At 45.9% G+C, this 13987-nt stretch overlaps 1 protein-coding gene across 1 annotated transcript in view; it reads right to left on the bottom strand.

Moving 5' to 3' along the window:
* Positions 1-13987, bottom strand: part of LOC119851404 (vasoactive intestinal polypeptide receptor 1-like) — a 45718-nt gene that overhangs the window by 16776 nt on the left and 14955 nt on the right. The window contains exons 3-6 of the mRNA XM_038391181.2: positions 8871-8978; positions 4909-5018; positions 1952-2049; positions 629-761 (exon numbers count right to left, since the gene is read on the bottom strand). Coding sequence (XP_038247109.1) covers positions 629-761; positions 1952-2049; positions 4909-5018; positions 8871-8978 — 449 coding nt within the window. The remainder of the gene's footprint in view (positions 1-628; positions 762-1951; positions 2050-4908; positions 5019-8870; positions 8979-13987) is intronic.

Consider the following 13987-nt stretch of genomic DNA (forward strand, 5'->3'; position numbering starts at 1 on the left):
AAGTGAACATTTGGGCCTCCATTGTGGGCCAAACTCCTTACTCATGTAAGCAGATGCAACTCTGCTGAAGTTGACAGAGTTGTGCTCTCGTACACCAGAGCTGAATTTGGCCCTTGGTATTTCTTTACGTGTCTGATGCGATTTGCTACTTTGGTGTATTGCAGACCATGTTGGAATTGCAAGCTATCACTTTAAGAGGGTTTTTTTTTCCAGGGGTGGGGGTGGTTCCTGATCCTGCTTGCAAACTAGGGATCCTTGTTGGAAAGGATGGGATCTGGGCCTACCAGAATGAGTCTGAAGACAGACAGCCTAAAGTAAAGTGAGGTGAGCTGTGCCTCTCTGTTTTAGGGAGCATCCTGTTTTCTCTCTCTCTGTTTTGGGGATTTTGTGTGTTAATGATTTAAATTCTATTCAAAAAAGTAGTGCTACATTGCAACCCTTGAGAAAGATAAAAACAAATACTCTAATTTGTCTACGTGTATGCCATAAACATAACAGCACCTAAAGTATGATGATCTCAGACCCATAAAACCAAAATACAGGACAGAATCAGGAAATCTCAGTGTTACCTCTGTAACAAGGATTAACCAGTAAAATCAAACACAGTGACAGAAGAAAAGATTGATACCGTTGACATTAAGCAGTGGTCCATATTTTCATCAGCAAACAAAACAGCATCTTTAATGAAAACAGCAGTGGCTCTGAGGATGAAAGAGACAAACAGATGCATGTGGATGTAATTCCGTGTACAGTGGAATTTTCTGAAATGAGAAAATAAAAAGGGAAATCATTCTTCAAAGAGAAACTTCAGTCTGCCCCAGCTAAAAACCAAACAGGAATCCATTCTGTCTTCAGACATCACTCAGCAAGTCAAAACAAGTACAGTAGGGCACCCTTTCCCTGTCGTGCCCCAGCAAAGTCTCAGCCTTGAGCTAGAGAAGCCATCTCTAGAAGCAAGGCAATAGGTTAGCTCATTCTCTTTGTTCCTAGGCCCCTACCACTATTACTATGGAATGTGACAGTTGTGGTGGTGGTTTTATGCCTATCCACTGGAAAACAGGCTTGGACAATTTGGGATTTATTCAATGCTCATTGGAGAGACACCCCTTTTGACTCCAGCGGATGTTGGACTGGTCTCTTATTGCATAGGTCACTGTGTTGATGCTAAATAGTAATGACTTCCATTGATTACCACCCAGGGCTGGATTTGTGCTAGTGGCCTAAAATCAAAAGGTTCTGTCCCCTATCATCCAAACTCAGCACACATAAGATCATCAGAAGGACCATTGGTCTGACCCAGTATGGCCAATCTAGCCCAGTATCCTGTCTTCTGACAGTGGCCAATGCCAGATGCTTCAGAGGGAATGAACAGAACATGGCAATTATCAAGTGATCCATCCCCTGTTGTGCAGTCCTAGTATCTGGAAGTCAGAGGTTTAGGGACACCCAGAGCATGGGGTTGCATCCTTGACCATCTTGGCAAATAGTCATTAATGGTACTATCCTCCATAAATTTATTTAATTCCTTTTTGAATGTGCAGTTTATTTTCCCTCGATCTCTGTGCATAGCTCCTATAATTTGTAATGGATGGTACAGGCACATCTGAGGGGAGTTTATGGAGAGAATGTCCTTACAAGCATGGGGAAAATAGTTGCCGTATGTGAACTGTGAGGCCATCATGCATTGACACAAGCCATAGTCCCATTAAAAAAAAATCTCCAGGAGGAATAGTGAGAGGGTACACATTCAGGTATTATGTTTTAAAGTCTGCCAGGAAATATCACACCATAAGTGATGGAGAATAGGTTACCATGGATGGAAATATAGTATCTGTGATAGAATGCAAAAACTGGAAAATAAAACCATTGGAGTTGCAAGTCACAGACAAGAGAATTAGGATGAAGCTGAATGGGTTGTTCAAATACCTCAAAGGCTGCTGCAAGCGTTTACCTGAAGATGGCAAAGATAACGAGAGCTGTAATGAGTGAAGTCAGAGATGTCGCATAGCCAGCGGTGTAGACATGCCAAAATGCAGAATAATATGATTTCTATGAGAAGAAGAAAAGACAAAAATATAGATGGATGTGCAGCATTCATCCCAGTGTGCCCGTTTTACTAAGGCATGATTTCCTTTGGTAAATAGTTACAAAAGAAGCAGAGTTTTCTTTTGGTGCTGATACCACTGCTCTTCCCAGCCACAGAATATAAATTATACTTTACATCTCCAAAGTGCTTTATAGTGGATAGGGGCTCTAGACTGGGACTTGGGAGACTTGAGTTCTAGTGTTGGCTCTGCAACTGATCTTCTGGGTGACCTTGGGCAAGGCATTGGCCCTCCCTGTGCCTCAGTTTCCCCATCTGAAAAATGCAGATAATGATTTGGCCTCATTGAAAACTTTCCTTTGAAATGGGTTTTCAGCAGAAAACTGGGTTTTTGATTAAACACATTTTCTTGTGAAGTGTCTATTTTACAAGGAAAGTTTTGATTTTTTTTCCATTCCACACCCAAAAAAGCTTTCAACCAATATCAGAAAAATTTCTGATTTTGGCTGAAAATTTTCAATGTTTTGACAAAGTCAAATTTTTCTGCAGAACACTCCTCTTATTTTCTGACCACCTCTAACAGTGACACTTACCCCTCCCACCAGTGCAAAGGACTTTGATGTGTATAAATGTGCTAAATGAGCCCAATCCAAAGCCCCCTGAAGCTACTGGAAAGACTCAATTCACTCTAAGAGCGAAGTATTGTTAAGATGTGTCTTGGTTTTACAAAACCTTGCAGTTCAGGTTTTATATTTGCGACATAAAACCAGGGGTGTCTGGCAGCTGGGCTTCATTTATTTGAAGCACCAATGTTTGGGAGCATTTGGATAAACGTGCCTAGCTGTGGCCTATCCCAAATCCTCAGTGAAGGTTTGATGGTTCAAGGTGCTGAGCTTTGCCAACTCTCATTGAAGCTGATGGGAGGTGTAGTCACTCAGCATGTCACAAGTGTTCAGCACCTTGCAAATTCTGTGACTAATTGTTTCAGGACCAGATGCAAGGCCCATCAGAACTAATGGGAGTCTAATGAACTTGAATGGGCTATGGATCACGCCTCTAGCAAGTAGGTACAGCTAAACAAAAAGTAACAGATGAAGAAACTGAAACATTATGGAGCTAAGAGACTGACCCAACATCATACGATGTGTTAATGGGGTTCTTTCCTGAGCTCTGACAGAGTCCTTAATTCCTAGTTTCAAACTCAACCTACTAAGGGTATTTCTATACCGCAATCAGAGGTGTGACTGCAACATGCATCGACATACCTAAGCTAGCTTTGATCCAGCTAGCTTGAATATCAATAGCCGTGAAGCCGTGGCTGCACGGACTAGCCGCTCAAGAATATAACCAGGGTCCTGGGTGGACTTGTACAGCCCCTGCTGTCGTGGCTTCATTGCTATAGTTATTCAAGCTAGCTAGATCAGAGCTAGCTCCGATTGGTCTAAATGTGCTGCAGCCACACTTCTGATTGCAGTGCAGAGGACCTTAAATGACATTGCCTCTCCCATATTACTCTTTAACACCACTAAGTTCATTTTGACATGTTGCATATTGATGTATCCTGAGAAAAACAGGAAGCATCATCGAGTTTTGCCTCTGCAAATTGTTTTCAGTTTCACTACAGGGCCACCTGATTATTCCAAACCATGAGGAACAACCTTAGTTTGTTGCTGGTCAGTCAAATTTCCTCAGGGCTGATGCAAGTGCCACATTGTTCTAACCCTAACCTTGTTTATCAAAAGGCTTAGGAGATGCCAGCAACTCCAGGCTGGGACAGTCATTTATCAATTTTAAATTCAGAAACATTGGCAGGAAACTTGCTCATTGGAGAATCATCCTGGTATTTGGTGAAATCACCGTAACGTTTTCTATGCAACATGCTACACAAAGGTGGAAAGCAGGAGACTTGTTCAATTGTGCAGGAGGGTGGGTCAAAGGCTCTTTCCTCTTCTGGGGTAGCTGACAGAAGCATGGTAAGCAGCAGAGTCCAAACAGGTGAGGGTGAAAAGGGTACTCAGGTTCTGAGTATGCAGAGAACACACCACCCACTAGCTCTCCCACAGCGTGTTTTATACACGGTCCCTGGTATTTATCTGACCCCCCTCCCCAGTTACCACAGGAGCTGAGTACCTCATCATCTTTGATGGATTTAACCTCACAACACCACGTGAGGTAGGGCAGTGCTGTTGTGTCCCCGTTTTACGGATGGGGAACTGAGACACAGAGAGGCCAAGCTACTTGCTCAAAGCCACATGGGCAGAGTAATGACTTGAGCCTAGGTCTCTCACGTACCCTAACCACTGGATCATCCTTTCTATCTTCAGAGAACGCTGATGAACACAAGTCTCTGGAACGCTAATTTAAAAGGAACCATGAAGAGGACTCTTCCCCTTTCACTGTATGCAATGTTCCCCATAGAAGCAAAGGGTTAGGCAGCAGGCTATCTTCTCTACTCAGATAGATACCGGACACAGCAGGACAGACTCTTCTATGCCAAGATCCATTCAGTGCAGGATGAGGGGGCCATAACTGGCTCCCCGATTCTCCACCCTGCATAGTGTCAGATCCAGCCCTGATGTCATTCAGACCAGAAGGCCATATGACAGCTGAGAACCACTGGAGTGCAATCCCCCCTCTAGCCCTAGTTCCTTCCTTGTCCCTGATACCCCCACCTATGCTGGGGTTGGGCTGGGGTGGTGTAGGGGTCACTGGCCTTGTGGAGTACCTAGGGAAGTCTCAGTTGGACAGTACAGTCAATCAAAGGAGAGAATCTGGCTTATGTATATTCAGCATTCCTCAGGGTGATTTCATGGGGGCAGTTCTGGGTTTGCTCCTCCTAGGTGCATCTCCAACCCAATACTGACCTGATCTTCAGGGCCTTTACTGGAACCTTCATCGAATCCGCAGGCAATGGAGTACGGTGGGTATGGTTCTGACCAAGATGCTTCTTGCGTACAGTTTCTTTGCAGAAAACCTGAAAACAGTGAAACATCAGCAAATGACCCATGTGGTTTAGCACTGACAAGAAACAGCTTATTCTTAGTGCCCAAATCCTCAGATCTATTTTCTTACTTATTGATACTTCTGGATGTGCTAACTGCTTTTAGCAAGTGTGACTATACAGAATGAAAGCTACTTTAGTTATCTACCTTGTGAAAGGCTGAGACAAAATATTCAAATGAACACAGTGGTGAGCTGGAGCCAGTTTGCACCGGTTTGCTGGAACCGGTTGTTAAATTTAGAAGCTCTTTTAGAACTGGTTGTCACAACCGGTTCTAAAAGGGTTTCTAAATTTAAAAACTGGCCAAAAGTGGTGCCTTAGGCATTGACTCCGTGATTGCTCCAGGGCTGGAGCATCCATGGGGAAAATTTGGTGGGTGCAGAGCATCCACCGGCAGCTCCCAGCCCTGCCCCCGGACCCAGCTCACCTCCCCTCTGCTTCTCCGCCCCACCCCCGCCCCCCCACGAATCAGCTGTTCGCTTGGGAAGCTGGGAGGGTGAGGGGGGCTGAGAAGCAAGCAGTGGCTTCGTGCTCAGGCCCAAGAAGATGGAGCGGAGGTGAGCTGGGGCGGGGGGGAGGCGTGAGGAGGACCCCCTGCGCTGTAGCAGGTAACCCGGGGGGCGTGCATGGGAACCACTCCCCGCCCCAGCTCATCTCCACCTCCCTGGGCCTGAGCGCAAAGCCGCCACTTGCTTCTCAGCCCTCCCAGGCTTTCTGTGCGAACAGCTGATTTGCAGGAAGCCAGGGTGGGGGGCGGAGAAGCAGAGGGAGAGGTGCGTTTAGAGGAGGAGGCAGAGTGGAGCAGAGGTGAGCTGGGGCCGGTCGCAGGGTGGGGAGGGGAGCTGCCGGTGGGTGCTCTGCACCCACCAAATTTTCCCCATGGGTGCTTCAGCCCCAGAGCACCCATGGAGTCGGCACCTAAGGTGCCACTTTTGATGTGATCAGTGGGGGGAGCGGCCGCTCCCCCTGCTCCCTCCCTAGCTTCACTCCCCCATCCCTAGGAGCCAGAGGGACCTACCAGATGCTTCCAGGGAGCCGCCCCAGGTAAGCACTGCCCGGAGTCCCCACCTTGCCCCCCAGTAGGTCCCTCTGGCTCTTAGGGGTGGGGTGGGCACCCACTACAGTGGCCCATGAGACCCTCCTGCCCAATTCTGGGAGCAGTCAGGGGACAGGGGAGGGGGGTGGATGGGGCAGGGGTCCGGGGGGCATCTAGGAACACGGGGGGTTGGATAGGGCAGGGGTCCAGGGGGGCAGGGGTGGGCCACGACCCCCCCTCGTGGGGTGAGGAGGGAACCGGTTGTTAAGATTTTGGCAGCTCATCACTGAATGAACGGGGAAGTAACAAAGCAGCTTCCAGGTTTATATAGGAATTACATACTATGAGCTCCATTTGTATACAGAGGCACCTAAGTCATGCATCCAAATCATGCCTTTAAGAACCAGTTTGGTTCTTGAGACATATGTTGATCTACTCAGTTGATTAGACACACAAGGTGGGACCAACATGACTACAACACTGCATACCCACTTTATAGCATTAACAACAATACTCTGAATTTCTGTAATATCTTTTACCCAAGGATCCCAAAGCCCATATCATTTCCAATCCTTCCAAGCCAGAAAGGCTTAAGCCTCTCAGCACTTCAGGAAGGTAGGATAGTATTATCATCCGCATTTTATAGATGAAGAAATTAAGGCTCTGTCTACACTGCCCCAGGTGTGAATAACTGGGTGCACCAAGGTGCTACACTCCATATGGATGTTGTGGGCACTAACTAAAAGGTTCCTAGTTCACATTTAATGTAGTTCAGTTTGAAGAGGATTATGTTAGCAGATTTCAGAGTGGTAGCTGTGTTAGTCTGTATCAGCAAAAAGAATGAGGAGTACTTGTGGCACCTTAGAGACTAAATTTGTTAGTCTCTAAGGTGCCACAAGTACTCCTCGTTCTTTATGTTAGCAGAGTCATCAGTAACTTGCCCAAGGTCACAGAGGATCTGCAGTGAAATCAGGAATAGAAACCAGGAATCCTGACTCAAAGGACCCCACTGCAAGACCATCCTTCCTCTCGATTACGGTAGGATAGAAAAAGTTATCTGGGCTCTGACATTTGGGCTCCCATCCTTCCAGTGATACAAATGATGCCACTGTTTTAGCAAGATACTCCCCACTGATTGTCACAGCATTTGGCTTTTGTTTTGAAATGGAGAGAGGGATTACTGCTAGAGCTGGCCAATGTTTTTTCAATGGATGTTTCGCTGTTGAAAAATGCCATTTCATCCATGTGGATACTTACTGCAGGAATTTGTCAATGTTGATGAAATTTCTTTTAAGGGGGAAAAACATCAAAAAGAAGCATTTCAGTCTTATCGGAATGGGCCATTTCAATTTTTTGTTGCAAAATGACTTTTCATTTGGAATTTTTTATTTTAAATTATTAATGATAACAGCAAATATAAAGTCAAAATGTGAATGAAACAGTTCAATTGTATCAAAATGGAACATTTCAAATGACCCGAAACTATTTTTCCCCCCATAATTTAGTTTTGTGAGAAATTTCAATAATTCTTTTTGTTCCAATTTGGAACAAAATTTAAATTTGAAAGGTCAGAATTTCCCATAAAACACAAATTCTTAGTTTCCACCAGCTCTAATTATAACTATCAACTTTCAGACTGCATCAACTGGCTAAGGAATTCCTTCAAAAGAAACTATTCCTTTAAGTATGGATGCTCAGGGCCTTTTATTTTCCTCACCAAATCCAAACACAACCTTTTCAAATGCAATTCTAATCTACAGCATATTCATGCTGGGAAGTGCTTCTGTTTTCCAAATTTTGGGCTGCTAAAATGGGCAAAATTAGGAAGAATTTTATTTTTTCTAAGCTACTATCCATAAGGGCTAAATATGTCCTTTGTATTTGTGCATGTAGTTTCTACTACTTTCAATACCACTGCAAGGACCAGTGCATTCCCTAGATGTTTGCAAAAATCACTCTTTACTGACTTCATTCCATCTCTTGACAAATGGTTGTGATCAGACCAGATCATAATGGGCAAAGGGATTGTGAAGGCATAGCTGTCCAAGTGGAGGTATTCATGTACTGAAAGATCAATGGTTCATCCAGTCCATTATCTGGTCACGGACAGTGCTGCATGTAGGATACATGAGAGCAGTGCTACTCAAAGTGGTGGTCTGCGGACGGATGCCAGTCCGCGAGCCGTCGGCTGCCGGTCTTCGAGCACATTGGAAAAAAAGTTTGCCGGCCCCCCCACATCAGATAGCTTAAGAAGCACTGCATTAGAGAAACCCGCACCAAAAAAGTGCCTAATGAATGTATGTAACCCTGAAAAAGAATTCTTCCTGATACCAGTAATCTCAAGCCCCGATAGTAGTGGCAGATTACTGCATATGCGAATGGGGCCCAGGTCCAGGAGCCCCTGCTAATTTGGGGCCCCCAGAAAAGTCTCCCTCCACCACAGACCCAGAGCAAAGCTTCTCCAGTCTCGATGCCAAAGTGGGTGGGGAGGGGCACGGAAAGGAGTGATTGGGGGCAGGGCTGCAGGGGAAGGGGCGGAATGGGGGCAGGGCCATGGGCAGAATAGGGAAGGGTCCGCAGGGGAAGGGGTGGAATGGAGGAGTACCATGGGTGGAACAAGGGTGGGGTCACAGGCAGAAGTGGGGGGCAGGGCCACAGATCTGGTGCCTGGTCTCCCTCACTTGCTCCAGCCCAGGATCTTACATGAATGTTGATTGTCTTAGTATCTTCACCATTATGCATATTTTTAAATGGCTAGGAATGTTAATAATAGGAAAAAGCATTCTTGCCATGTACGTTGGTGATTTCTTCAAAGAAACCCGGACATGCAACTTTTACCACTTCTCCAAAAGTGGCTTTGGGCCAGCAACTCAGTCCATCCCAATCCCCTGGGCAACCTGGAAAGAAAAAAGAGTCTGAAATTAAAGAGACACCTGCAGAATGAGGCATTTCAAAAGTCTTGCAATTGCTTACAGAAAGATTGCCCATGTCTTTATCAGTGGACCAAGTGCAAGACTCAGCTGCAGTTCTTACTTAGCCCAGATTCACAATTATGTGGTGTGATGCTGCCAGACCAGGTGCTAGCTCTTGCCAAGGCTTTAGGAGTGTGTTAGTAACTGGTTAAGATGGGTATTGGGCTTATAACAATGTCTTTAGTGTTCAGACTTTATGAGATGCTTGTAAATTGCTATATGCATTCATCTTACTTATACTTTCTTTATCACCTGTGTGGCAAATTGCCGGTACAATTATGATGGGTCCCACACTTCCTCTTCTTAGGGAGGGGAGGGGAGGGGGGGGTCAGGGCACAGTTTCCCACCTCTGAACTAGGGTATTTACTGTCCCACTAGTAACCCAGAGAAGGGTAGTGGAGAGGGAGGGACCCAGGCCCAGGGATAGTAGTAAACCACTTGAACTAGTGCTTCCTTCCCATGGGCTACTTCCCTCTCCTGCTCTTCAGCTTGTGGGACTTCCTGCCCTCTCTCTGTGCACAAGCCGGGTGTCTCTTTACCTAGGGTCTTGGTCTTGGTCTTCTAGCCAGCCATGGCACTTCTCCACACTCTCCTCTACTTCCACTCCTCCAAACTGCTCTCTGCTCCAACTCCTTCCCCTGGCTGATTGAAGCAGGGGGGTTTTATCAGGTGACTAGCTTCAGGTGCTCTAATTGGCTTCAGGTGCTTTTAATTAATGTATAGAAACCTTTCTTCTCTCTACTGGGAATAAGGCTTCTCCTCATCCTGGGACTTACATATCTCTTCTAGATCACTCTCCTGCTGCCTTCTGGCCATGCTGCATCACACCTGCTATAAGGAAATATTTACATTTTTGCCTGTAACTGAAAAAAAATGTTTGCTCTGAAACTGTGAACCCAGTCAGGAGGGACCATCTCCTGCACAACAAGAAGGCCTATCAAAACTAAATGGGCCATTGTGGGACATCACAATACAAAGACTTTGTTAATTACCCTCTTGCACCCATGGAGAGACTATGTGCAAAAGAGCTCATCCCATCAGCTTAAATTCTGGAAGAGGGAAATAAAAATCGTTGACAAGAAATTTTTTTCATTTCTTTTGCTGTCTGGCCTCTCCCGTGAAAGCTACTAAAGAGAAGCATAGATTAAACTGGGTAAAAAGAAATTTGGAGCTGACAGATTCCTGCAACTTTGTCACCTTGTAAAACCATAGAATGTACCTCAGTTGTGAATATACGCTTGCCTGCTTTAACATGGTAATAACGCTCTCGTTTATTTTCTTAGTTAATAAATCCTTAGATAGTTTACCATAGAATTGGCTACAAATGTTGTCTTTGGTGGGAGATCTAAGGTACAAATTACTCTGGGGTAAGTGACTGATCCTTTGGGACTGGGGAGTAACTAGAATATTTTGTGATCTTTGGTGCCTACCAACCATCTATCACTAAGTCCAGCTTGCCTGGGTGGCAAAATAGACTAGATTGCTTAAGGGGACTGTCTGTGACTCCATGGTAAGACTATACTAGTGCTTTAGGAGTTCACACTTGCTACTGGTGAAATCTAATTATAGAACACACAACCAATTTGTTTTTTTTCCACCAAATGCATCCGATGAAGTGAGCTGTAGCTCACGAAAGCTTATGCTCTAATAAATTTGTTAGTTTCTAAGGTGCCACAAGTACTCCTTTTCTTTTTACAACCAATTTGGGATCTCTGTCCTGCTTTTTAACAGTCTGCTGTAAGGTTGGCACTTATAATCATGAGCCACTCTAGGCAGCATGACACATGGTTGTGCTATATCCCATGCAGTTCCACAAATTTAGTAGGATGTTGTTTTTCTATTTTACAGTCATGGACACAGTATCTCACATACATTTTTCATCTCATCTGTATCTTTTCTTTCCTTGAGAAAATGGAAATAAGAGCAAGGGTGAAAGTAAAATACAGCTCTTCCCAGTATGGGGCCCACTCTGCCCTCCCCCGGAAGAGGCAGGGACTCAGGTGGAAGGGGCGGGACCAGGGGTGAAAGTAACTTGCATTTCTTACCGGTGCAGTCCAAACGCAAGCAACCCACCTCTCCTACATACTTCATGGATCCCTCCCACTGCATGACTTGGATATAGAAAATAAAAACTACTCCTACTCCTACCAGTACTGTCTGTAATAAAACTTTAATATTGGAATAAGCCTGAAAAAGTGAAAACTCGCTGTCACATTTTTCTCCTTGTCCTCCCTCCTCCTCCAGCCAGGCTGCCCACATGGCTAGGCTCCGTGCTTCCCCTCCCTAACCTGGCACTCAGCAGGGGCTGCAGAGGCTCCCCTCTAGCTTGCAGCAGGGAGAAGGGGGACTGGCTGAGGGAGAAGCCTGCCCAGGACACCTGCTGCCTGCATAGGAACAATTTAAACTCAGCTGTTCATTCCATGGTTCAGCCCCCGGGTTAAGGGGCCGTTTCTGACATCCTTGTTAATTTCACTCACAGTTGTTCGGGTGTTAGATTTGAACTTGGAAATGGTTCCTGATTTTGATTGTATTTTTTGTGTATTATACTATTGGAAATCGCCTCATCCAGGGGGCAGAAAAGACCTGCCCCTGCCTTGGTCACTCCCCCCCTCCCCCAACAACTGTGAGGGAAATTAACAAGGATGCCAGAATTGGCCCCTAATCCCAGGGTCTGAACCATGGAGTGAACAGCTGAGTTTAGAATCATAGAATCATAGAATATCAGGGTTGGAAGGGACCCCAGAAGGTCATCTAGTCCAACCCCCTGCTCAAAGCAGGACCAAGTCCCAGTTAAATCATCCTAGCCAGGGCTTTGTCAAGCCTGACCTTAAAAACCTCTAAGGAAGGAGATTCTACCACCTCCCTAGGTAACGCATTCCAGTGTTTCACCACCCTCTTAGTGAAAAAGTTTTTCCTAATATCCAATCTAAACCTCCCCCATTGCAACTTGAGACCATTACTCCTCGTTCTGTCATCTGCTACCATTGAGAACAGTCTAGAGCCATCCTCTTTGAAACCCCCTTTCAGGTAGTTGAAAGCAGCTATCAAATCCCCCCTCATTCTTCTCTTCTGCAGACTAAACAATCCCAGCTCCCTCAGCCTCTCCTCATAAGTCATGTGCTCTAGACCCCTAATCATTTTTGTTGCCCTTCGCTGTACTCTTTCCAATTTATCCACATCCTTCTTGTAGTGTGGGGCCCAAAACTGGACACAGTACTCCAGATGAGGCCTCACCAGTGTCGAATAGAGGGGAACGATCACGTCCCTCGATCTGCTCGCTATGCCCCTACTTATACATCCCAAAATGCCATTGGCCTTCTTGGCAACAAGGGCACACTGCTGACTCATATCCAGCTTCTCGTCCACTGTCACCCCTAGGTCCTTTTCCGCAGAACTGCTGCCGAGCCATTCGGTCCCTAGTCTGTAGCGGTGCATTGGATTCTTCCATCCTAAGTGCAGGACCCTGCACTTATCCTTATTGAACCTCATTAGATTTCTTTTGGCCCAATCTTCCAATTTGTTTAGGTCCTTCTGTATCCTATCCCTCCCCTCCAGCGTATCTACCACTCCTCCCAGTTTAGTATCATCCGCAAATTTGCTGAGAGTGCAATCCACACCATCCTCCAGATCATTTAGTTTAAACTGTTCTTATGCAGGCAGCAGGCATCCTGGGCAGGCTTCTCCCTCAGCCAGTCCCCTGCTCCCTGCTGCAAGCTAGAGGGGAGCCTCTGCAGCCCCTGCTGAGTGCAGGGGGTTGGGGGAACATGGAGCCTAGGGGCATCGGCAGCCTGGCTGGAGTGGGAGGGAGGAGAGAAACCAATGTGACAGTGGTTTTTCCCTTCCATTGGCTTTTATTAGCTCTGGATTTAAGATGTGCAGCCAAATGCCTGTTGTATTTTTTGTGTATTACTATTGGAGATCCCCTCATCCAGGGGCCAGAAAAGAACTGCCCCTGCCTTGGACTGGCCCCCCACCCCCAACGGTGAGTGAAATTAACAAGGATGCCAGAAATGGCTCCTAATCCCGCAGCCTGAACCACGGAGGGAACACCTGAATTTAAACTGTTCTTATGCAGGCGGCAGGCATCCTGGGCAGGCTTCTCCCTCAGCCAATCCCTCTGCAAGCTAGAAGGGAGCCACTACAGCTACTACTGAGTGCCAGGCGGGGGAAAGCGCGGAGCCTACCTGCCTTCCGCAGCCTGGCTAGAGAAGGAGAGGGAGAGAAACAACAAACAAATGTGACAGTGAGTTTTCCCTTTCCAAGATTTTATTAGCTTTGAGTTTAAACTGTTTGTTATGCAGCCAAAAGAGGGGAAAGTAAGCCAGTACTGAATGCTCCACTTATTTGCCGGTACGCTGATGCATCTTTCCTTACCGGTACTCTGTACCTGCCCGGACCGGCTTACTTTCACCTCTGCATAAGAATCAAGCAAATGCAATCCTAACTGTACGATCATCTTGAAAGAGGAGCTCTTGTAGTCAGTAAAACAAAATTGGGCAACAAGAAAAATCGCTAACGGATTTATCCTCACATCACATCTGTAAGGTATGGGAATAATAGTAATTTCCTTTTACAGGTGGGAAATTGAGACACAGAAAGGCTAAATGATTAGCCCAGAGTCTCACAGGAAGACGTGACAGGGGATTGAACCCAGGTCTCTTAAGTCCCAGGTTAGTACCTCAGGTTCAGTTCGCTTCCCTATTCTATCACAGACATCCTATGAGAGCCTGGACTAGTCAGTTAGACTTTCTGTGCCTCAGTTTTGTTCTGTGAAATGGGAATAATAGTAATTGCCTACTTACAGGGGCAATGTGAGGACAATATAAATTCAGCTCCACTGAAGCCAATGGCCATATGACAAATTACCCTAACGGAGGATGTACCCCACCTAAGGTTATACTGGTTATGAATGTAAGCAATGCACAAATAAAGTG

The sequence above is a fragment of the Dermochelys coriacea genome, chromosome 2, assembly GCF_009764565.3.
Source record: "Dermochelys coriacea isolate rDerCor1 chromosome 2, rDerCor1.pri.v4, whole genome shotgun sequence".
In the NCBI taxonomy this organism is placed as follows: Eukaryota; Metazoa; Chordata; order Testudines; family Dermochelyidae; genus Dermochelys; species Dermochelys coriacea.